Source organism: Sceloporus occidentalis, unplaced genomic scaffold (assembly GCF_023333645.1).
Source record: "Sceloporus occidentalis isolate IW3139 unplaced genomic scaffold, rSceOcc1.0.p SCAF_21, whole genome shotgun sequence".
NCBI classification, from domain to species: domain Eukaryota; kingdom Metazoa; phylum Chordata; class Lepidosauria; order Squamata; family Phrynosomatidae; genus Sceloporus; species Sceloporus occidentalis.
The window spans coordinates 9,116,995-9,141,231 of record NW_028317001.1 but is presented as its reverse complement, the minus strand read 5'-3'; the positions used below and the strand labels follow the sequence as shown (position 1 = coordinate 9,141,231).

The 24,237-nt window shown below is 48.2% G+C and overlaps 1 protein-coding gene across 1 annotated transcript; it reads right to left on the bottom strand.

Annotated features, from left to right (window-relative positions):
* Positions 1 to 1,147: 1,147 nt before the first annotated feature.
* LOC149301557 (uncharacterized) lies at positions 1,148 to 23,710 on the bottom strand. The gene is made up of 5 exons (XM_089484238.1): positions 23,539 to 23,710; positions 19,332 to 19,497; positions 18,362 to 18,482; positions 6,006 to 6,737; positions 1,148 to 1,212 (listed from the first exon to the last, which is right to left on the bottom strand). Exons 2-5 carry the CDS (start codon positions 19,404 to 19,406, stop codon positions 1,148 to 1,150), a joined length of 993 nt encoding a protein of 330 aa, XP_089340364.1. The 5' UTR covers positions 19,407 to 19,497; positions 23,539 to 23,710.
* Positions 23,711 to 24,237: the final 527 nt, after the last annotated feature.

Genomic DNA, 24,237 nt, shown 5'->3' with positions numbered 1-24,237 from the left:
TATGTATCTTACAGTTATCTCTCTGTACATTCCAAGCAAGCAAGCAAATGTAATACCAAGCAAATGTAATGCCAAAAAGACAATGTAGGACATAATGCTGTTTCGCTTTTGTGATTGGCTTACGCTAGGAAAAGTAGAGTTAGAAGGGCATAAAAGAGGATGGCGAGAGGCCCTCGGGGCTGCAGTTTTGATAACGCCCACCTTGCTGTGTGTGTGCGTGCTGCTGCCCTGCGCAGAGAATAAAGCGTTTTTTTTATCCTAGCCAATTCGGTCTCTTTGACTCTGCTTGTCCACCGGCAGGCCACGGGCCTTCGGGTTCGTGGATTTGGGGTTCACCCGCTACAAGGCTCCTATGGCTGCCAGGCCTCCTTTCCCCCCTTGGGAGTCTCCATGGGGCCATGAGATTTCAGGGGGGGGAATTAAAGGGAGGGTGTGCGTGTGTTTACGTGTGAATATAAATTTGCTTCTTTTCAGGAAAAAGGAGACTAGCTCTGTTGTTGAATCTCTTTGCAGACTCCTCACTGAAGGCTGAAACCTGGAGGAAGGGGCTCTGACTCTGTTTCCTTCATTGCATACAGTTGGTTCTCTTTCAACTGGGATGGACATCCTATAGCCCACCAGATATTGACAGACTACAGCTCTCATCAGCTGGGAATTGTAGTACCTGACACCTGAATTCCCATCCCTAGTTTAGGACTACGCCTTGTGCGTAATCCCAGCTAGAGGTGTTTTGTTTTTCTGTTGAAGAAAGAAGGAACACAAGACCCTTTTTCTGTTCCTCTGTTCTGTTCAGTTGGTTTCAGTCTAGAGCAGGGGCGCTCAACGTGGCAGTCGGTAAGGGCCAGCATTTTAAAGGCTGAACTTATTTGAGCCGCAGATAGGTTTTTAATAACTCGATTTCCAACTTGAAGGCGAGTGTTGACCCTTCCTCTGCTGCCAATGTCCAGCTCCTTTCCAGGAGAAAGCTGGAAAGCCTTGAGGGGCAAGCATTGAGGTCTATAGTGTAAATGAAGACTGAAAGAAAGAAGTTGGAAGCATGAGCTGTTGTAGATTTGAGCTTACGTCCTCAGATGCATGAACTTTCAGTTAGTCTCAAAAATGCTATCAGATGGGCAGAGGTGCCTTCGGCAGTGCCTCCCCCCAGCCTTCAGAGCCCCACATAGCTGCTGCCTGGTGGGACTCCAAAGGCACCGCTGCTTCCCACCCCCAGGCCTTCAGAGTAAAGGAGAGGGAAAAGGAATAGAGGGAGGTGCCCCACTACTCCAACTGTATGCTACTTTCCTGTGGGGCCAGCCAGTGTGGCACAGTGATTTGAGCATTGGACTAGGACTCTGGAGACCAGGGCTGAATTCCCTGGCATAAGTCCCCCCTCCCAGGACTCAGGAGGCAGTGTGCATGTGGGGGGAGTGTGTGGGAGGGGGCCTCAGAGTCCCATGGGGCAGAAGCCCCAGGGACTCAGGAGGGAGAGGGAGAAAGCTTCAGAGCCCCATGGGAGTCTGAAGGCTTGGGGGCAGGGTCTGAGGAGGAGGAGGAGGAGGAGCGCGAGGCAGGCAGAGGGAGGGAGCGAGGGTGGGAAGAAAATGGCCACTGGGGTCTGTTTTGCAAGGGTTATGGGGCTTGGTGCAGGTCTGCACAACATGCAGCCTTGACCATAGCCACCAACATCCTCCAAATCTTTGCAGGCCACCTGGAATCCTTTGGTGGGCCTTATGCGGCCCGTGGGCCATATGCTTTGCAGGCCTGCTCTAGAGCAACCCTAAGAAGGAGGGACCTCCAAAATGCCTTGCTTTTCACTGGCTGAACAAGGTCTTGCAAGCCCAACATTTTGGCTTTGTTGACTGAGTCCACCTGGAGTGCACTCTTTCTCTTTTCCTGCTGCCTTCCACCTTTCAGACCATCATCTTTCTTTCAATGAGTCATATCATGTCGCAGGGCAATTAAACCAGTCCCAAAATGGGTTATTTCTGCAGTGTCTTTTGGACCTCTTTTAGTCTTTGAGTTTTCATAAGGCTCTGTAGTTTAGAAGAAACTAATAATTATAACTATATTAATAATAATGAATAGAAATAAAAATAGAATTAAATAACAACTAAATAAGAAAAATTGAATAAAAACATAAAAAGTAGACATTAAAATAGAATTAAAACTGAATTGAACAAACTCATCTCCCTCTCTGGAAAGTGTCAGCAAAGAGGCCTGGAAGGGACATTAAATGGGAAGATGGGGGAAGGGGTTGAGGGGGTCTCTTTTCCTGGAGTTTGCACCCATTGCTCCTTCTCCCGGTCTCTGGAGGGGTCTGCTGGGGGTAGTGAGAGCATGGAATTCTGGGAGTGGGATTTTAGAGCTATGCCTAAAGTCCGATACACTCGATTTATTTGCTCTGAGAGCCATTGAATTCTATCTTTGGTGGTCCATGGAAGACTGCATAAGTGTTGCACATGTAAAACACCTCCATTTGTACTTTCTGCAGGTGTGCAAAGAACCAAGATGGCCTCCAAAGGAAGGAAGAGAGGAGAAACTACCCTCAGTTCCTCCTTTGAGGAAAAAAATGGAGGAAAGAAGACCTTGGGACAGTAAATGTTCAGCCCTCCATTTTTGAAGAGGAGCCATTGGGAATTTGAGAGACTGGGATGCAATGAGGGTCAGTTATGTACAATCCTCTGTCTTTCAGTGATTAGTTGATCCGTGGTTCCTGCCATCTTGCCCTTGCTTCCCCTCCCAGCCAATCAGGGCCAGGGATGGGACTGGGATTCCAGCCAACCAGAGCCAGGGATGGAGGGAAGGACTGGGATTCCAGCCAACCAGAGCCAGGGATGGAGGGAGGGACTGGTATTCCAGGCAATCAGGGCCAGGGATGGATTGAGGGATTGGGATTCCAGCCAATGATGGCCCCTCAGAGTGTCCTCAGGAGGACTTCTTCTGTTCCTGCCTTTGTCCTTCTGTGGAAAATTAGATTAAGGGAGAAAAAGATGACAAATGCAAAGAACTATAAGGGAAGGTTATTGTTGGGGTATCTTTACCCTTTTTGTTGATTTGTTTTAGTGGTTTTAATTCTGTGGAGAGTTTGTTTAATTGGGTTTTATGTCTGTAACAGGCCTCTGTTGGTCCTCCTCTGCAGGGTTGCTGTGAAGGAGAAGGTAGGTATTTGAGGGGGGTGCCCAATCTGGATCCTGTGGGCCTCTAAGCCTAGTTCCCAGGTTGCCAGGAGATTGCCAGAGTTTTGAGGTTCCCTCCATCTCCCTCCTCTTGGCTTTGGCCTAGATTTTGGTTCTTTTCTCCCCCCCAGACAGAGCCCCCTCCACCAGGACTCCAGAGAAAATTCCCTCCCCCCCAAATGTTGCTTCCAATGCTACTGAACCTTATCTTGTGTGATGCTTTCTATTTGGCACAAAACCCTTCCCCAAATGAGGCCTCAGAGGGAGGGTCTCTCCTTTGCCCCACTTTCCAGGAGTGAGGGGGCTCCTGAAAGACCTTTTTACCTTTGGATCCCCCTCCCCTCCATGGACATGCCTCTCTCCAAGGGTCTCCCGTGCCCTCTCTTCTCATAATAACCCCCCCAAGTACCTGGGCCCCAAGGAATCCCCCGAGGAGGGGGCAGGGAAGGAAAGAGGGAGAGGAGGCCTGGCAGGCCCCTTGCCTTTCTTTGGATGGAGAAGAAGGGCTTCCTTCCTTCTTATAGCATCCAAGGGCCCTCAGAAGACCCTTCAGCCATTCCTCTGAATGAACAAGGGCTCTCCTCACATCCCTCCCTCCCTCAGAACAGAATGTGAGGGCAGCCATGGCTTCAGGGGCTGAGACTGTGCATGCACAGATGCCCCCAAAGACCCCTCCTCAGCATAAACAGGGATTGCCAGGTCCTAGATGCTGCTGCTTATTCCGCTGCTGGCCTTTTCGGGAAAGGAAGGTATGCGCCGGGTGTTTGGCGGCCTCCCCTTCCTTTCTTCCTTTGAGGAGACCACAATGGAGCCCAAGGTCAGAGCTGGATTCAGGAGGGAAAGGCAGGAAAGGAAGGCTCTGCTTTGGAAATATAGCTCTCCCTGTGTATATCGCGTGTGTGTGTGTATGTTTGCCTCTGCTGTTCTTATGGCTGGGAATGGCGCTGAGGGCTGAAGAGAGAAGAAATGGTCAGTTTTGTGCAAATGCAAAACTTCTGTCCATCAAAGAGTCCAGTGTGTTGAAACAGCAAAGAACTTTATTGAGAACACATAGTCAGAAATTCAGCGTTTAAGCCAGAACTGCCACTCCAATCCAAACAATACATTAAAAACCCAAAACCTAAAACTCCACCCTCTTCTAAACCATGCCCCCACCTCCAATTCCCACAGTCCCTGCCCCGCAGGTAAAAATCCCCCCTTTGTCATTCCCAGAAACTAGCCCTTTCTGTTAATACCAGCCTCCAACTTTCTTCAGCCAACATCGCACACATTGCAAAAGCTATCATTCCCATAACTATTCTATCCAGCTGCAACAAATCCCAACCTCCCATCTACCTAACCTATACCACAACCCACAATCCCCAGCCAAATTGACAACCCAAAGCAATTATCTATACTATTGGCAATTAAAACCTAAACTTAACAAAATCCAACTTGAAAACATAGAGACATATTGACAGACAAATTTTACAAATAAGATCACAAGGCCACAACTATTCTAACCAGCTGCAACAAATCCCAGCCCCCCATCTACCTAACCTATACCATGACCCACAATCCCCAACCAAATATACAACCCATAGTAATTATCTATACAATTAGAAATGAAAACCGCAACTTGACAACATACAACCTTAAAACATAATCAGACATATGGACAGACAAATCTTACAAGCAAAATCACAAGGGCCTTTTCTTAGCAACACTGGATTGAAAATATATTTTTTGTAATCCTTATTGAAAAAATAGTATCCATTCACTACTGGGATTTGTGTGGCTTCTCTCCTGTGTGGACTCTCTGATGTCTCACTAGGTATGACTTCTGAGAAAAACATTTCCCACAACGCTGGCATTTGTATGGCTTCTCTCCTGTGTGGACTCTCTGATGTGTCACTAGGTCTGACTTCGAAGAAAAACATTTCCCACAACGCTGGCATTTGTATGGCTTCTTTCCTGTGTGGACTCTCTGATGTTTCACTAGGTTTGACTTCGAAGAAAAACATTTCCCGCAACGCTGGCATTTGTATGGCTTCTCTCCTGTGTGGACTCTCTGATGCATCACTAGGACTGACTTCTGAGTGAAACATTTCCCACAATGCTGGCATTTGTATGGCTTCTGTCCTGTGTGGACTCTCTGATGTCTCACTAGGTATGACTTCTGAGAAAAACATTTCCCACAATGCTGGCATTTGTGTGGCTTCTCTCCTGTGTGGACTCTCTGATGTATCACTAGGTCTGTCTTCGAAGAAAAACATTTCCCACAATGCTGGCATTTGTGTGGCTTCTCTCCTGTGTGGACTCTCTGATGTATCACTAGGTCTGTCTTCGAAGAAAAACATTTCCCACAATGCTGGCATTTGTGTGGCTTTTCTCCTGTGTGGACTCTCTGATGATTCACTAGGTCTGACTTCAAAGAAAAACATTTCCCACAATGCTGGCATTTGTATGGCTTTTCTCCTGTGTGGACTCTCTGATGATTCACTAGGTCTGACTTCAAAGAAAAACATTTCCCACAATGCTGGCATTTGTATGGCTTTTCTCCTGTGTGGACTCTCTGATGATTCACTAGGTTTGACTTCTGAGAAAAACATTTCCCACAATGCTGGCATTTGTATGGCTTTTCTCCTGTGTGGACTCTCTGATGTATCACTAGTTCTGACTTCAAAGAAAAATCTTTCCCACAATGCTGGCATTTGTGCGGCTTCTCCCCTGTGTGGACTCTTTGATGTGTCACTAGGTATGACTTCCAAGAAAAACATTTCCCACAACGCTGGCATTTGTATGGCTTCTCTCCTGTGTGGACTCTCTGATGTTTCACTAGGTCTGACTTCGAAGAAAAACATTTCCCACAACGCTGGCATTTGTATGGCTTCTCTCCTGTGTGGACTCTCTGATGATTCACTAGGTCTGACTTCGAAGAAAAACATTTCCCACAATGCTGGCATTTGTGTGGCTTCTCTCCTGTGTGGACTCTCTGATGTCTCACTAGGTCTGACTTCAAAGAAAAACATTTCCCACAATGCTGGCATTTGTATGGCTTTTCTCCTGTGTGGACTCTCTGATGATTCACTAGGTTTGACTTCCGAGGAAAACATTTCCCACAATGCTGGCATTTGTATGGCTTTTCTCCTGTGTGGACTCTCTGATGATTCACTAGGTTTGACTTCTGAGAAAAACATTTCCCACAATGCTGGCATTTGTATGGCTTCTCTCCTGTGTGGACTCTCTGATGCTTCACTAGGTCTGGCTTCTGAGAACAACATTTCCCACAATGCTGGCATTTGTATGGCTTCTCTCCATTGTGGACTCTCTGATGTATCACTAGGTCTGACTTCGAAGAAAAACATTTCCCACAACGCTGGCATTTGTATGGCTTCTCTCCTTTGTGGTCTCTCTGATGTCTCACTAGGTGTGCCTTTGAAGAAAAACATTTCCCACAATGCTGGCATTTGTGTGGCTTCTCTCCAGTGTGGTGTCTTTGATGCATGACAAGGATTGACTTGTAAGCAAAACGTTTCCTACAATGCTGGCATTTATGTGACTTCTTTCCTGTGTGGACTCTCTCATGACTCAAATGTTTTTCTGTAAAGAAAGACAATGAGAGATAAGACTGAAAATCAGAGTTAAGAGAGGAGGGTGTTACCCCATGATTTAGCCCTCATTAACCCCTCCTTATTAGAGATTAAATTAAGAAAGGTGAATAACCCAAGCATGACCCTGCTGCTTATGCCCCTAAATACATGGAACAATTGTATCCTTACTTATAGGAGCTAGCAAAGAATGGGGATATTCCATTAAACATGTGCAAAAATACTTTGATTGACAGGTGGCATAATTTCCTGTGAGACTGCCATAGAGTCCTGATCCAGAGCCCAAGGCATGATGGAAGCTAACTGCAGAGGATGCTTCATGCTGTTTGGCACCAGGAGATGACTCACAGCCAAAACAGTATGCAGCTCACATGCGGATTGGTGTGGTTTGGATTGTAGTTGTGTGTACAAGAGATGGTGAAGTTGATGGAAGTCGGAGAGGAGAGCTTGCAAATATTAGTATTATTTTGCAACTCAAGATAGAGAACCTCCAAGGATTTCGATGAAATCAACTGTGTCTGTGATTTATTTTTAAGTGTGAAAAGTGGTCAGTGCACTACCAATATTTATATAGCTGAATATTTGCTTCCGTATTCTGCTATGTTATTGCTGAGCTGCATCTGGGAACGTCACCCTCAGACTCTAGTGTATACTGGCTTTCGAACACAATCGAAATTCAGAGCCAAGAAGGACCTGAGAGCCAGTGTGCTAATCATTTCTGTCTGACTACATTCATTTCAGACCATTCTTCAACCCAGGAAATATTCATAAGTTAATTAAACCTTTTTGAACACTCGGTTACAGGGATTTGTAACTGGTTGACTGGCTGAACCCAAAGGGTGCTCAATAATGGCTCCTTTTCATCCTGGAGAGAAGTGACCAGTGGGGTCCCACAGGGTTCTGTCCTGGGCCCAGTGCTGTTCAACATCTTTATCAATGATTTGGATGACAGAATTGGGGGTATACTTATTTGCAGATGGCACCAAATGAGGAGGAGTAGCTACTACCCCTGAGAACTGGATCAAATTTCAGAAAGACCTTAATAGATTAGAAAGCTGGGCGAATGCTAACAAAATGAATTTCATCACAGAGAAATGTAAGGTACTGCAATGAAGGGCGGAAAAATGAAATGCACAGAGATAGGATGGGTGACACCTGGCCGAACGAGACTACATGTGAAAGGGATCTAGGAGTCAAAGTAGACCGCAAGTTGAACATGAGTCAACAATGTGATGCGGCAGCTAAAAAGGCCAATGCAATTTTCGGCTGCATCAATAGAAGTATAGTGTCTAGATCAAGGGAAGTAATAGTGCCGCTCTATTCTGCTTTGGTCAGAGTCCGCCTGGAATATTGTTTCCAGTTCTAGGCACCACAATTTTAAAAGGATGTTGAGAAGCTGGTGAGTGTCCAAAGGAAGATGGCTGAAATGGTGAAGGGTCTGGAAACCATGAAGCCCTGTGAGGAGAGACTCGAGGAGCTGTGGATGTTTAGCCTGGAGAAGAAAAGGTTAAGAGTGATATTATAGCCCTGTTTAAACACTTGAAGGGATGTCATATTGAGGAGGGAGCAAGCTTGTTTTCTGCTGCTCCAGAGACTAGAACACGGAACAATGGAAGCAAGTCACAGAAAAATAGATTCCACATCGACATTAAGAGGAACTTCCTGACAGTAAGGGCTTTTCGACAGTGGAACACACTCTACTTCGGAGTGTAGTGGAATCTCCTTCTTTGGAGGTCTTTAAGCAGAGGTTGGATGGCCATCTGCTGGGGATGCTTTGATTGAGAGTCCTTGCATGGCAGAAGGGGGGTTGGACTGGATGATTCTACGATTTTATGATTAATATCTCAGGTGGAAAAACTCCAGCCCCTGGGCTAGATAAGACCTGTATTAATTTATGGATCTGATCCTGCCCCCAAGCAACAATTACAGTATAGGATCATAGGATCTTAGGAATATCTGCCCTGACTGACTGTTCTTTGACATCAGTCCAATTACAGACAGTCTGTTGGTTTACATGGCTAAGCATCTCAATGCACTCGCCAACCCCATTTGTCGCAGGAGCTCCTGACTTCTCTTCCCATTTCAGACCCTCAGCAATTGGAATCCAGATCCGCATAGCTAAAGTATTACCATTATCAAAGTCTTACATCTCTTCACCACTCCCACCTGTTATCGCGTTCTTGTGCATGTGTGTGAATGCTTATGCGTGTGTGTGTGTGTATTTTGCTTTTCCCCTAAATAAAACAAAAACCTATTTCAAATGCCTTTAGAGTTCTGTGTGCTTCTGGGCCTGGTATAGTTGGGCTGAATCCCGAGGTCGCTCTTGCCCCAACCAAACTATATCTCTCTTTTCAGCTAAGTACTAAATTCCCCTAAAAGCATAGGACTTGTGGGTGTCCTTCCCAGACTCCAGCATTTCGGGTAACAAAAAGCCTCTGGAATCAACCATGAAACTAAGCAAGCTCAGGTAGGAAAAGAAACATTAGAGAACAAGCTGGTTGTGTGTCTCCCTTTCCTACCTACATAGATATTACTCATAATTGCTAAATGGAACCCCTAAATATGTCTGAAAAAAGTGGGGGGCATTCTCACTTACGATTTACAAAGATTTTAAATACAGCGGTTCATTATAATGCAACTTAAAATGCAGCGAGTTTTATCCTGCTTTTCAAATCGCTTTATCTTCATCGTTCCCATTTACTTAACATTTTATTTTGATTTGCTGTAATTGTCCTGGTTTTGTTCCCATTCATGGATGAATCGGTGTATATTTAAACCGGTTCTGTTACTTTTTAGTTCACATTCATTTGTTTTGGCTGTCAATCAAAGCGACGTCATCATGACGTCACAATAATTCAGAGTAACATGCACCGATGTATCCTGTACCTGCATTCCCACTACCTGACTCCTTCTTGTCTGCGGAGACGCAACAGAAGAGCCTTGGATGCAGACGATTTTCATTGGTTGCTGCCTCTCCAAAAAATCTTTCCCCAAATCTCCAAGCCAGAAGGATGACTGCCTCTCTGGAGGAACTTCCCCCAGGCTCTCTGGGGTCTTTCTTCCAAGGCAGCCAAGCAGAAGTGTTTTGGGGAGGCAGGCAGTTTTCTCTCTCCCTCAACCATCCTTCCCCACGAATAACAAAAGAGAGGGAGAGAGAAAACTGCCTCCCCAAAGCACTTCTGCTTGGCTGCATCCGAGGCTCTTCTGTTGTGTCTCCGCAGACAAGAAGGAGCCTTATTCGTCCTCTTCTGTGTCTCCCCATATTAACTGCCATAACTCAGTGCTAGGGAATCCTGGGAATGGTAATTTATTATGGCACCAGCACTCTCTGGCAGAGGAGGATAAATGTCTCACAAACACAACAGTTCCCATAATTCCTTAGTACTGAGCCAGGGCAGGTTAAGTGGTCTCAAACTGTATTACAGTGGAACCTCGCCATAGGCGGGGGATCCGTTCCGGATCCCGCCGCGTATGGCGATTTCCGCTATGTAAACAATGGGGCTTGTGCGCGGCAGTGCGGGCGCGCGCGGGGCGCAACAGGCGTGCGCGCCCATTCAATTGAATGGGACGCGCCGCCCCTTCCACTCCACGCGCGCGCCGCGGCTTGAGCGCGTATGCTAAAGGCCGCGTATGGCGGGCGCGCGTATGGCGAGGTTCCACTGTATTTCTACAGTGGGTTTTGAACTACAGATGAGGTTTTTTTTCATAAATTAAAAAAGTTGTTACTTTATAATTCACCTTAATACACACACACACACACAAATATACATTCATATGTGTATATATACATGCGTGCAAACACACACACAAGCTGCCTTGCTGTCCCTGGGAGAGACATCTTAAAGGGATAAACACACACCTCTCTGGCCCAGCCTCTCTCCTCCTCTTTGCAGCCTGGCTTATGGACTCTGCGTGAATGAGTGTGTGGTTTTGGACTGTGCAAAGGGAGAGAGAGGGCATTTTGGAAGTCCTACTGGACAGGGGGGAGCAATGGAGGATGTGCCTTGGGAAAGGAGGGCATGGAATCAGGCTGGCTTATGGACCCAGCCTCCTCCTTTCTCTCTCTCTCTCTCTTTGTGTGTGTGTGTGTGTGTGTGTGTGTTTGGAAAATCGGATCAAGGAGGAGAAGGCAGTGGGTTTAAGTGGCTAGAGACTCTGCATCCAAAGCCCAGGGTTGGAAAATCGGATCAAGGAGAAGAAGGCAGTGGGTTGAAGTGGAATACACACACACACACACACACACACACACACACACACACACACAGGGTTTCCTATGTCTCCCCAGATTCCGTTTGGGAAAGAGAGAAGGAAAGGCTCTATTTCCTCCCAGATTGCTGTGCATCCACCCTCTCCTCCGTTACAAATGGTGTTCAATGGCTCTCCTCACACAGAGGGGAGGTTGCAATCCACTGGGGGAAGCCTTTAAGAGTCCTTTGACTGATGCAGGTGCTTGAGCGGCTGGGACTTCAGGAGCTTAAAGTGCTGAAGAGATTAAGCTCCTGTAAACAATTAAAAAAATTTAAAAATTGATAATCCTTATCTCTTATTGAAAGACCGCCAAGGACAAAGGGGTGAGGGAAGCAAAGATGGCAACGGTGATGACGGATGGGGACAGAAAGGGTGACTCCCCCGAGCCAGCCCATCGTGCTCTGCTGCTCCCATCCAGTTTACCCGATTTCAGAGGCTGATCATTCCTATTTAAATACTCTGATTCCTGTCCCGAATCAAGGTTCGACCCTTCCATTTTTTTAACCCGGTATATAAGCCCTTAACACGGATTAAATAAAAACCTGGGTTAAGATTCGGATCTTAGCGGGAACGATTGCGGGTTAATCTAGAACTGTTCTAGAGTTAATTCGCTTTCTAATAGGAACGCTATACCTTGAATTCGATTTGTAACCCAGAGTTTAAGCCAGTGAGAATGCCCCCAAGGATTTGAGTTGGTTCTCAGAAGTTCACTCAATCCAGTTCTTAAAACCTGTCAGGTTGGTGGCTGCCTCCCAATCCCCAAGGCCCCTCTCCTGGCCCTTCCCAGAGGTCCCTTCCTGTCCACACAGAGCTAGGCGATCCTGGCTTTGCTCCTGCCTTCCCCTCCTGGCTCACAGAGGCCTGATCCCCTTCCCTTTCTCCCTCCGCTCTCCAACCTTCCCACTTGCCCATCTGCACTGCTTTACCATTTCACCTTCAACATCTCTTCCCTGCCTTTCTATTTTTCACATTCCTTCCATCTCTCTATCACAGACAGAAACACACCCACAGAGTGTGTGTGATGCATAAAAGGGACACTCTGAAGCCCATTTGTTGAGAAAGGCAGGATTATCAATATACAAATAACTCATTGGGAAAGGCAGAGCAAGGGGGATTGGGACATGGACTTCAATTTTGGTGAAGGTCAAGTGCCAGAGAGCAGCCTTAAAACAGCCTTAAGACATCTCTAAGACAGGGATGGACTACTGTTGTTGATGGGGTGTGTGGTCACATTGCCCCCCAGGGGATCTCAGGAGCACCCCCACATGGTATTCCCTGGGGGGGGAGACAAATAATATTTTGCCCCTCAATATCCGACTCCATGCCTTTTGCCCCTGTTCTCTGAGACATTGCAGGGCCAAGGGAGCCATTTTACACAAGCCTCTCCACAGTCTCAAAACACTGGAGAAGGGGCCAAAAAAGGCAGCAAACTTGGTCATGGATGGGCTGAGGAGCATTTGGAGCCAAAAACATTTTTCTCCATGGTTCCTTCCCTCAAAATCCTAGAATTGACAGTTTAGGATAGGATATTTAGAATCCTTAGATAGTGGAAAGCAATAGTGCCTCACTAAACTACAAATTCCAAGATTTCACAGAAAGTTGCTATGACAGTTAAACTATGTGTGAAAGGGATATAGGAGCCCTGGTAGACCACAACTCAAACCGGGATCAACAGTGTGATGCAGCAACTAAAAAGGCCAATGTGATCCTAGGCAACATCAATGCGAGTATAGTGTTATGGCAGGGGGTTGGACTGGATGGCCCTTCTAGGTTCTTTCAACTCTATGATTCTATGTTATAGATGAAGGGAAGTAATAGTGCAACTCTATTCTGCTTTGGTCAGGCCCCCACTTGGAATACTGTGTCCACATGTGGTCACCACAATTCTCCTTTTGCCACTGGACTTTGCCAGGAGCTGCGTTTGCTGCCGGGCGGCTCTCCCTGGGTTGTTAGAGGTGCGCAGCTGCGCACCGGCCCGGGGAGGCCGCCCACGGACTGCTTTTGTTGGGGACTCCCTGCCTCCATAGCATATCCGCGGCGGCTCTGGTTGAGCTGAAGCTTGGAACACCTGGGGGGAAGGCGGAGGGAGGGGCATGTCGGGGCAGTGGCACGCTTAAAGCCAGCTTGCCTGGTCTCCTCCTCCGTTACGCCTCCTTTTGCCACCGGACTTTGCCAGGAGCTGCGTTTGCTGCCGGGCAGCTCTCTCTGGGTTGTTAGAGGTGCGCAGCTGCACACCGGCCCGGGGAGGCCGCCCACTGACTGCTTTTATTGGGGACTCCGCAGCTACGCAACTGTGTAGCTGCGCATCTGTGCAGCGGCGTGAGGGCAGGAGGATTGTGTCCTTGCCAGCTTCGGAACAGAGAATGCCTGCTGTGTCACTTCTCTGTTCCCTCTGTTGTTTGGTAGGGGGAGGGGGAGGATATGGATGCGGGGAATGCTTTGGCTGGGGAGGAAGAGGATAACATCGGCTCGAGCGGAGCTCCCATTGAGGTGGTGTGGGGCAGGGGGAGGTATGGCGGTAGGAGAATGGACTTGCGTTACAGAGGAAGGCGAGATCGATGCGTCATATCTATCTCTCCTTCCTGTCCTCCTCCTAGCCAAGAGGACCTGAGGGTCATTCCAACCGTGCCACAAACCCTGTCTCTGCTCCTGTGCAACGCCAGATCAATTAACAACAAGACCCACATCATCCACGATCTGTTGGAGGACAGTAATTGTGACCTGGCTTGCATTACTGAAACCTGGCTTGGGCCTGAGGGGGATGCTGTGTGGGCACAGGCCCGCCCTGCCGGGTTTTCGGTGAAGGACCAGACCAGGTTAGGTGGGCGGGGGGGGGGGGGTGTTGCCTTGATACATAAGAACACCTTGTCTCTCACCAGGAACCATGTCCGTCAAACTTCCATTATCGAGTGTATCCATTATCGAGTGTATCCCACAGGGCTCTGTCCTGGGCCCAGTCTATTCAACATCTTTATCAATGACCTGGATGACAGAATTGGGAGCATACTTATCAAATTTGCAGATGACACCAAATTAGGGGGAATAGCTAATACCCCAGAGGACAGGATCAAGATTCAAAATGACCTGAATAGACTAGAAAGCTGGGCCAAAGCTAACAAAATGAAATTCAACACAGAGAAATGTAAGGTATTGCACTTAGGGCGGAAAAATAAAATGCACAGATATAGGATGGGTGACACCTGGCTGAATGAAACAACGTGTGAAAGGGATCTAGGAGTCCAAGTAGACCACAAGTTGAACATGAGTGAACAGTGTGATGCGGCAGCTAAAAAGGCCAATGCTATTTTAGGCTGCATCAATAGAAGTATAGTGTCTAGATCAAGAGAAGTAATAGTGCCACTGTATTCTGCTCTGGTCAGGCCCCACCTAGAATATTGTGTCCAGTTCTGGGCACCACAATTCAGAAAGGACATTGAGAAACTGGAGCGTGTCCAAAGGAGGGCGACAAAAATGGTGAAGGATCTGGAAACCATGCCCTATGAGGAACGACTTAGGGAGCTGGGGATGTTTAGCCTGGAGAAAAGAAGGTTAAGAGGTGATATGATAGCCCTGTTTAAATATTTGAAAGGATGTCATATTGAAGAGGGAGCAAGCTTGTTTTCTGCTGCTCCAGAGAACAGGACCCGGAACAATGGATGCAAGCTACAGGAAAAGAGATTCCACCTGAACATTAGGAGGAACTTCCTGACAGTAAGGGCTGTTCGACAGTGGAATGCACTCCCTCGGAGGGTGATAGAGTCTCCTTCCTTGGAGGTCTTTAAACAGAGGCTGGATGGCCATCTGTCAGGGATGCTTTGAATTGGATTTCCTGCATGGCAGGGGGTTGGACTGGATGGCCCTAGTGGTCTCTTCCAACTCTACGATTCTATGATTCTATGATTCTATGATTCTACTTGACCCTAAAGGCCAGGGACAGTCTAGGGATTTTGTTGGTGTATCGGCCACCCTGTGCGCTAACAGACTCCCTTAACGAGCTGACACAGTTGGTCTCGGAGCTGATGCTGGAAACACCCAGGCTACTTGTCCTGGGTGATTTCAACATCACCTTCGCAGCCAACTATGTTCCATCCGGTGCGGCTCGGGAATTCATGGATACCATGGCGGCCATGGGCCTGTCCCAATTGGTCTCGGGCCCAACGCATTGTGCGGGTAATACGCTTGATTTGGTCTTTTGTATGGATGCGGAAAATCCGTGGGCGGAAATAACTAATATTTCCGCCCTGTCATGGACAGATCACTTCCTGGTGGAGGCGAAAATCAAGGCTTCTACCCAGATCCCCTCCGGGGATGGTGGACCTATTAGAATGGTCCACCCTCAAAGGCTGATGGAACCCAAAAGGTTCCAGGAAGCCCTAGAGGGGAACATGGTTGGAAATGACGGCGATTCTGTTGATGCCTTGACTGGTATCTGGGATACCGGTCTCTCTAGGGCTATACACAGTATCGATCCCAAGCGCCCTCTCAGGCCTGCTTCCAAACGTAAGCCCTGGTACACGGAAGATCTCCGGGCGAGGAAGCGGGTTCTGCGACGACTAGAGCATCGCTGGCAGAAACACCTACGCTTAGCCGACAAGGCTCTCCTAGACCGCCTTTTGGAGGACTATGGAGAGGCGATACGAGCAGCTAAGAACTTGTTCTATGGTGCTCGTGTCGCGTCCGCGGAGTTGCGTCCAGCAGAGTTGTTCAGGGTAGTCAGGGAGCTAACTCAGCTCCCTCCTGCCCCGAACCAGATCCTTGCACCTTATAAGGCCTGCTGTGACCAATTTAACAACTTCTTCGCGGATAAAACCTCTCGGATAAGCGAAGGTCTCAACGCCGGCATTAGCGCAGAACCTAGAGAAGAGGCATCCAGAGCCTCCGTGGACTCTATTAAACTGGATCAGTTTGAGTTGGTTAGTACCGATGATGTGGACAAGATCCTTAGAAGTGTTCGGAAGACAACCTGCTCTCTCGATCCCTGTCCCTCATGGCTAGAGGCTCAGGGGGGACCGGTGGTAACTTCGCTGTTACACCGGATTATAAACACATCTTTGAGGGATGGGCAATTTCCATCCAGCTTAAAATTGGCCATTGTAAAACCGCTGTTAAAAAAGCCCTCCCTCGACCCCCTGATGCATAATAATTATCGGCCAGTCTCGCTACTGCCATTTTTGGGGAAGGTGATCAAGAGGGCGGTTGCAATCCAGCTTCAATCGATCTTGGAGGAAACGGATTATCTGGACCCATTTCAAACCGGCTTTCGGGCGGGTTACGGGGTTGAGATGGCCATGGTCGCCTTGGTCGATGATCTCCGTCTGGGCATTGACAGGGGAAGCATGTCCTTGTTGGTGCTCTTGGACATCTCAGTGGCTTTCGATACCATAGACCATGGTATCCTTCTGGAGCGCCTGGCAGAGGTGGGAATCGGGGGCACTGCGCTCCAGTGGTTCCGGTCCTACCTCTCTGGGAGGTTCCAGATGGTGCAGCTGGGAGACGTGTGCTCTGATAAGAGGGCCCTTATATCTGGGGTCCCTCAAGGAGCCATTCTGTCTCCCATGCTTTTTAACATTTACATGAAACCGCTGGGAGAGATCATCCGGAGACATGGGGCGCGGGGTTATCATTACGCTGAAGACACCCAAATAGTTTTCTCTATGTCTCCGACTGATGCAGTGACTGGGGATGGCATCTCTCCTCTCGTGGCCTGTCTGGAGTCAGTAATGGGCTGGATGAGGGAAAACCGACTCAATCTGAATCCAGAGAAAACGGAGGTGCTCGTGATAGGTTCTCCTGGCCCGGGGATGGCGGTGGTTCCACCTGTCCTGAAAGGGATCACGCTTCCCGTGAAGGACTCGGTACGCAGTCTGAGGGTGCTCCTTGACTCGTCGCTCCACCTTACATCTCAGGTGGATGCGACGGGCGGGAGCACCTGTTATCAGCTTCGGCTGATTCGCCAGCTGCGTCCCTACCTGGGCCAGAGGGACCTTGAAACGGTTGTACATGCTCTGGTAACCTCTCGACTGGATTTCTGCAACGCGCTCTACTTGGGGCAACCCTTGTACCATACCCGGAAGCTACAATTGGTGCAGAATATGGCAGCCAGGCTGGTCACTGGTACATCCAGGGCCAGCCACATAACACCAGTGCTTAAAGAGCTACACTGGCTGCCTATTCGCTTCCGGGCGCAATACAAGGTGTTGGTTATTACCTATAAAGCCCTAAATGGCTTGGGTCCAGGATACCTTGAGGACCGCCTCTCCCCATACATTCCGCCCCGCACACTCAGAACATCTGGGCAGCAGCTACTGAGGGTCCCTGGGGCAAGATTAACCTCCACATCGAGGAGGTCCTTTTCCATCTCGGCCCCGACCCTCTGGAATTCGCTGCCCATAGAGCTCCGCACAATTACCTCCCTGGCCCAGTTCAAGAAGGAATTAAAAACCTTCTTGTTCAAGTTAGCATTCCCGGATATAGGTTCCAGTTAGTCTCCCCCCCTCTGTCAGCAGTGGCAAGCTGGCCAGAATTGGTTTTAATGTAATTTTATTAATGTAATTTCTTTTATTGTATGCGTATTTGTACTGTATGTATTGTATAAGGTTGTACACCGTCCTGATCATAGGAAGGGCGGTATAGAAATAAAATTTTTATTTTATTATTTTATTTTTAAAAGGGATGTTGAGAAGCTGGAGAGCAATGAAAATGGTGAAGGATCTGGAAACCATCAAACCCTATGAGGAGTGGTTTAGGGAGCTGGGAATGTTTAGCCTGGAGAAGAGAAGGTTAAGAGTGGATATGATAGCCCTGTTCAAATATTTGAAGAGATACTGAGGATGGAGCAAGCTTGCTTTCTGCTGCTCTAGAGCAAAGGACACGGAACAATGGACGCAAGCCACAGGAAAAGAAGTTCTACCTAAACATTAGGAGGAACTTCCTGACAGTAAGAGCTATTCAACAGTGGAATATACTCCCTCAGAACGTGGTGCAATCTCATTATGGTTGTTGTTGTTATTATTATTATTATTATTATTATTATTAAATTTTTTTAGTCATCAACATGCTTGTAGAAAGCATGGGATGAGTCCTTCCTGAATCTTCGTTCATGCAGAAAAGCCAGAGAATTTCTAAAGTACTCCTTCTTTGAAGGACTTTAAAGGACTTTGAAGGTCTATAAACAAAGGCTGGGTGGCCATCTGTCGGGGATGCTTTCAATGTGTTTCCTGCATGGCAAGGGATTGAACCAGATGGTCCTTGTGGTCTATTCCAGCTCTATGATTCTATGATTCTAAAGTGGAATCATAGTGCCATGATAATGTAGTATGAAAGGGCCCTCAGTCTTTATAGGAAGATCAATGAATTCAGCTTCCTTACCCACAGAGGCCACATTCTCGTAATTCTCCATCATCACATAATTGTACATAAGTCTCTGCTTCTTAGTCAGCAGTTTCCATTCATCCTCAGTGAAATATACCGCCACATCCGCAAACGTCACCTGTAATAGAAAATAGCCCTCATTCTGAGAATGACTAATAAAAAGGGGGGGAGCACATGATGCATCCCAACCATTATTTGATCACCTCAGAATTTAGTCCAGGGAATAAACTTTAAATTCTGTTAGCAAGAAAAAAGCTACTGCCTTTGAAATCCAATTTGTCTTAAATCTTTTCAATATAATATGCAATATAATAAACAATATACTTTAGGCCATGGCTGGGATATTGATGATGGATTAGGATATTGACTATCCCAACACTTACAGTACATTTAGCCATCAAAAAATTATGGTGCATTTAGACATTTCTTGGCACATTTCAGAGGCAAATGTCATTTTTAAAAAGCAGTTCTCAGAAGCACTGTGGGTTTGAAGGCCATGGGGCCACCCCCACTTTATATTCAGATACATTCTCCCATATCACCCAACACTTCATAGATGGGAAAAACAAGACACATGTGGGCAAGCAACACCAAAAAGTGGTGAAGGCGGTCAAAGTTGTTTATGAGGAAGATCACACAAGCAGGGAAGCACACAGCAGTTTGCTTTTCCCTCAGACTCGTAGCAAGGGCAACTTCCTGCCCCTTTCTTTCTTATCCTCTCCTCACTTTTGAGTTGATGGGGTGGAAACTCCTTGGCACTCCTTATGCAGAAATTGAAATGAGCTGAAGAAAAGGGAAAGTGGGAGGAGGAGAGAGAAACCAGGACATTTTAAAAGCCCATGAAATAATGGGGTGGCAGAGGATTAACCAGGACTGTCTCTGCCAAACTCGGACAGTATTTTATTTGCTTCCTTTCATAAATTGGCCCAGCAGTGACACAGATGAAGCTAATAGGATAGTGACTCACCCAAGAGCTGTTGTACTTGGGCAGCCTCTGTCTGTTGGAGCCCAGCTCCCTCCGCTTGGCCTCTGTGTCAGCCATCAGGTGGGCAGGGGTCCTGGTGGCCCTGAACTTGGATCACTTCCAGCAAGAGAGCCCCAAAGCCGTGTACAAGGAGGCTGAGATGAAGTTCCTGAGGAAAGGGACCAGAGTTAGGATTGGCTTGGCAAGAAACTCTGCAGCAATCAAAGGCACAGAAATCAGGATCCTTCTGGTGACATACGCAGGTGACATATGCCTCCTTTGCGCCGATGCAGAGGTGGGCATCCCCTTCCTCCCTCTGCACCAAACAAAGCCCCCTGGAGCTAACATAGATTCACTGCAGCTCCCCTACACAACAGATACTCCATGCTTTCTTAGAGTGGAGGGGGATTAGGAGATGAGGAATTGGAGAGAGCCCTGGTTATGTCCCTGTAGCTAGATGTGAAATGAGTGCATCATTTGTTGAAACCTCCTGACCTCCCCAGTGGCCCTCAGAGGAAGATTTCTTCATTTTGCTTCTGGCTACATAAACACAACAGGATGCTTCTCCAATACCTCACACCCAATACTCTCACCAGGCGTGGAATGGCCATGCGGGACGGCTTCCACAACTCTATGGGAGGACCTGTGTCAGTGAATGGCCAGTTGTAGCCTCATTCCACCTGGAGCAATACTAGAGAATAGAGAGTTCTGCTGGGTCAGGCTGTCTGGCCTGATGGCCTCTCATTTTCCCAGTGGCCAAACCAGTTGCCCTCCATCCCCCAGGGAGGCCCCCAATCAGGTAGGGAAGGAAAGGAGCCCTCTCTTCTCTGGTTGCCCCCCTTCTGTGGTATTCAGCCCTCCCCCCAGCATTGAGGGGCACCAGAGGTTTGAGTTGATGGGAAGGAAATACCCTATTCCCATGGCAGCCTTCTGCATCCAGTGAAGCCACAATTCTTAATTGTCTCTGCCTAAGTGGAGAGTGTCTATTTTCCACACTGTTGCCTGGCCATCTTGGCTTGGGAATGTCCTGTTCTAGCCACATGCATGGTTAAATCGTAGCCTGTATCCTATCCTATACTTAGTGCTGATCAGAGTAGACTCACTCAATCTCTTATGAATTGACTCACCAGTCAATGATGGGTTCAGTGGGTCTACGCTAAGGTTAACCAAGAGGATTCAGGTCTCCTCAGACTTTAAATTCAGATAAGTTGCAACAGAAAGTAGAAAATATTTATACAGAATTATGCATTGTATAAAATTCAATAAAAATTATATTTAAAAAAGACTTTAAATGCAGGAATGCTAATTTTTCCATGCTGTGTCATAATCACTGCTGAGAATTTTATTTCTCTTTCATGCAGAGGAGGAGGAGGAGGAGGAGGAGGAGGACCTCCTTTATGGAAAGATTCTAGAGTAGATCATTAAACAGGGATTCTGTGAACATCTAGAAGGCAATGCCATATTCACAAAAAGTCAACATGGGTTTTAGAGAAACAAGTCATGACAGACAAATCTAATCTCAATAGTTGATCTTGGTAGATGAAGAGAATGCTGTGGATATAATATATCTTGATTTCAATAATAATAATAATAATAATAATAATAATAATAATAGGATTTCTTTATATGCTGCCCAATCACTGGGAATCCGGGTGGCTTACAACTAGGGTTGCCATAAGTCAGGACCTCCAAACTGGGACAAATGTAGGACAAAATTTTCAAATCTAGGGCACATTTTTTTAGAATGGAGGACACACAAAAAATTGATGATTTTTAAATTTTTTTTCATATAAATGCATGTTTCTTAGGCATGATCAAAATGGAGGACATTCGGCATTATTCCTAGACAGATGGCAGAAATGTGCTTCCCTTTCTGGCCAAAAACCAGAAGAAGAGGAGGAAGAGTGGAAGAAGCAGAGGAGGAGGAAGAGGAGAAGAAGAAAAGGATGAAGAAGAGTAGGAGGAAGAGGGGGAAAGGAGGAGGAGGAAGAAGAGGAAGTAGAGGAAGAAAAAGGGGAGGAAGAGAGGAAGAAGAGGATGAGGTGGAGAAGAAGAGGAGGAGGAAGAAGATGAAGAAGAAGGAGGAGGAGGAGGAGGAGAGGAGGAAGAAGAAGAGGAGGAGGAAAAAGAGGAGAAGGAGGAAGAGGAGGAAGAAGAGGAGGAGGAGAGTAAGAAGAAGAGGAGGAGGAAGAAGATCAAGAAGAAAAGGAAGAAGAGGAGGAGGAGAGGAGGCAGAAGGAGGAGGAGAAAGAAGAGGAAAGGCTCTTTCCCCTGCCTGGCCGCCTCCGTTGCCGGCGGAGGAGGCGGCAAGGCAGGGAAAGGGGGCCTCGCTGATGCGAGGCCCTTTGGCCCTGTCAGGCCGCCTCCCTCGCCGGGAGAGGAGGCGGCAAGGCAGGGGAAAGGGGCTTCGCTGAGGCGAGGCCCTTTGGCCCTGCCTGGGCGCCTCCGTCGCCGGCGGAGGAGGCCAAGAAGGGAACGGGCCTCACTGAGGCGAGGCTCCTTTCCCTGCCTGGCGTCTGTCGCCGGGGGGGGGGAATACCGGGGGCGAGGGCAAACCGGGGCGGGACTGTGCAGACCCGCCCCAAACCGGGAAAGTGGCAACCCTACTTACAACAGACGGGATAATAGACAGTTCACTGCCCTCAGGCTTACAATCTAAAAAGACACGACACAAAAGGAGAAGAAATGGTGAGGGGGGGGGAGGGGATCAGGTCCAGCAGTTCTTCTCTCCCTCTGAGGCCTGGACCAAGGCAGATGGAATGGAGGGAGGGCTCTTCTTCTTCAGCCTTGCCCTGATGGAGCTGGGCCAGACTAATTTTCTCCCTCACAGGACAAAAGATGACAGTTATGGAGGGAGGAGCCTCTTTCTTCAGCCTAGCCCTGATGGAGCTGGGCCAGCCTAATTCTCTCCCTCGCAGGCCGAAAGATGACAGTTATGGAGGGAGGAGCCTCTTTTTTCAGCCTCGCGCTGATGGAGCTGGTCCAGCCTAATTTTCTTCCTCGTAGGCCGAAAGATGACAGTTATGGAGGGAGGAGCCTCTTTCTTCAGCCTAGCCTTGATGGAGCTGGCCCAGACTAATTCTCTCCCTCGCAGGCCGAAAGATGACAGTTATGGAGGGAGGAGCGTCTTTCCTCAGCCTAGCCCTGGTGGAGCTGGTCCAGCCTAATTCCCTCCCTCGCAGACCGAAAGATGACAGTTATGGAGGGAGGAGCCTCTTTCTTCAGCCTAGCCCTGATGGAGCTGGGACAGACTAACTTTCTCCCTGGCAGGACGAAAGATGACAGTTATGGAGGGTGGAGCCTCTTTCTTCAGCCTAGCCCTGATGGAGCTGGGCCAGCCTAATTTTCTCTCTCGCAGGCCGAAGGGTGACAGTTATGGGGAGGAGCCTCTTTCTTCAGGCTAACCCTGATGGAGCTGGGCCAGCCTATTCACCCCCTCACACGCTGAAGGATGACAGTCATGGGGGAGGAGCTTCTTTCTTCAGGCTAGCCCTGATGGAGCTGGGCCAGCCTATTCTCTCCCTCGCAGGCTGAAGGATGACAGTTATAGAGGGAGGAGCCTTTATCTTTAGGCTAGCCCTGATGGAGCTGGGCCAGCCTAATTTTCTCCCTCGCAGGCCAAAGGGTGACAGTTATGGGGAGGAGCCTCTTTCTTCAGGCTAACCCTGATGGAGCTGGGCCAGCCTATTCTCTCCCTCACAGGCCGAAGGATGACAGTTATAGAGGGGGGAGTCTTTATCTTTAGGCTAGCCCTGATGGAGCTGGGCCAGCCTATTCTCTCCCTCACAGGCCGAAGGGTGACAGTTATGGAGGGAGAAGCCTCTTTCTTCAGGCTAGCCCTGATGGAGCTGGGCCAGCCTATTCTCTCCCTCACTGTCCGAAGGATGACAGTAAGGTCTTTGACAAGGTTCCCCATGGCATTCTTGCAGAGAAGAGATTTTGGGCTGCATTAATAGAAGTATAGTGTCTAGATGAACGTAAGTAATAGTGCCACTTTCTTCTGCTCTGGTCAGGCCCTACCTGGAATATTTCGTCCAGTTCTGGGCACCACAATGCAAAAAAGGATTTTGAGAAACTGGAGCATGTCCAAAGGAGAGCGACTAAAATGGTACAGGATTTGGAAACTCTCTCAGCTGCAACCTTTCCATACAATCCTGGACTGAAACATTTAAATAAAGGTCTTCTTTCAGCTCAGGGAATAAAGACCTACTTTCAGTACAAAGACCCTGATTCCTGCGCTTCCAGAAAGGTCTCTCCTGCAGTCCTTTATGGCCGGAGCTTCCCTGGGTCAGAGGCCGTCTCCTCAACCGTAGAGAAGGGTTGCTCTGAGTGCGAAGGAGGAGGAGGTCCACAGGGCTGAGGGAGGGAAGGCAATGGGGAAAGGTCAGTGCCAATGGCCATGGAGGGCAGAAGGTGACAATGCCTAGGAAACTCCTCTGAGTCCCAGCCATTCTAGGAATGAGTGGCAGGAGTGAGTCCAGGGGGAGGCAAGGACCGGTGGGACCCTCCCCAGCTCTTGCCGAAAGGGAGGGTCTCTTTCCCCACCTCTCTCTCCCAGCCCCCAAAGCCCAGCCTCCCCACTGGCCCTGAGTCTGCCTCCCTGCCTCCCTTCCTCTGACCCCACAGGCCCCTTCCTTCCTTCGCCCCAAAATGGAGGGCCAGAAGCACAAAGGGACACACTGTTTTCCTTTTGGCCCAAGGAGCCTGGCCTCCTTCTCTCTCTGGAGCCTCAGGAGAGAAAGAGAAGCCTCTGTTCAACTGAGGCCTCAGAGAAGGTTCTGGAACATTATTCCCCACAGTCACAAGCAGCACAAAATAGCCACCAGAACACAAAATGGCCTCCAGAACACTAAATGGCTTCCGGAACACAAGATGGCCACCTCTGCCTCAGCGCTTGGCAGTTGGCAGT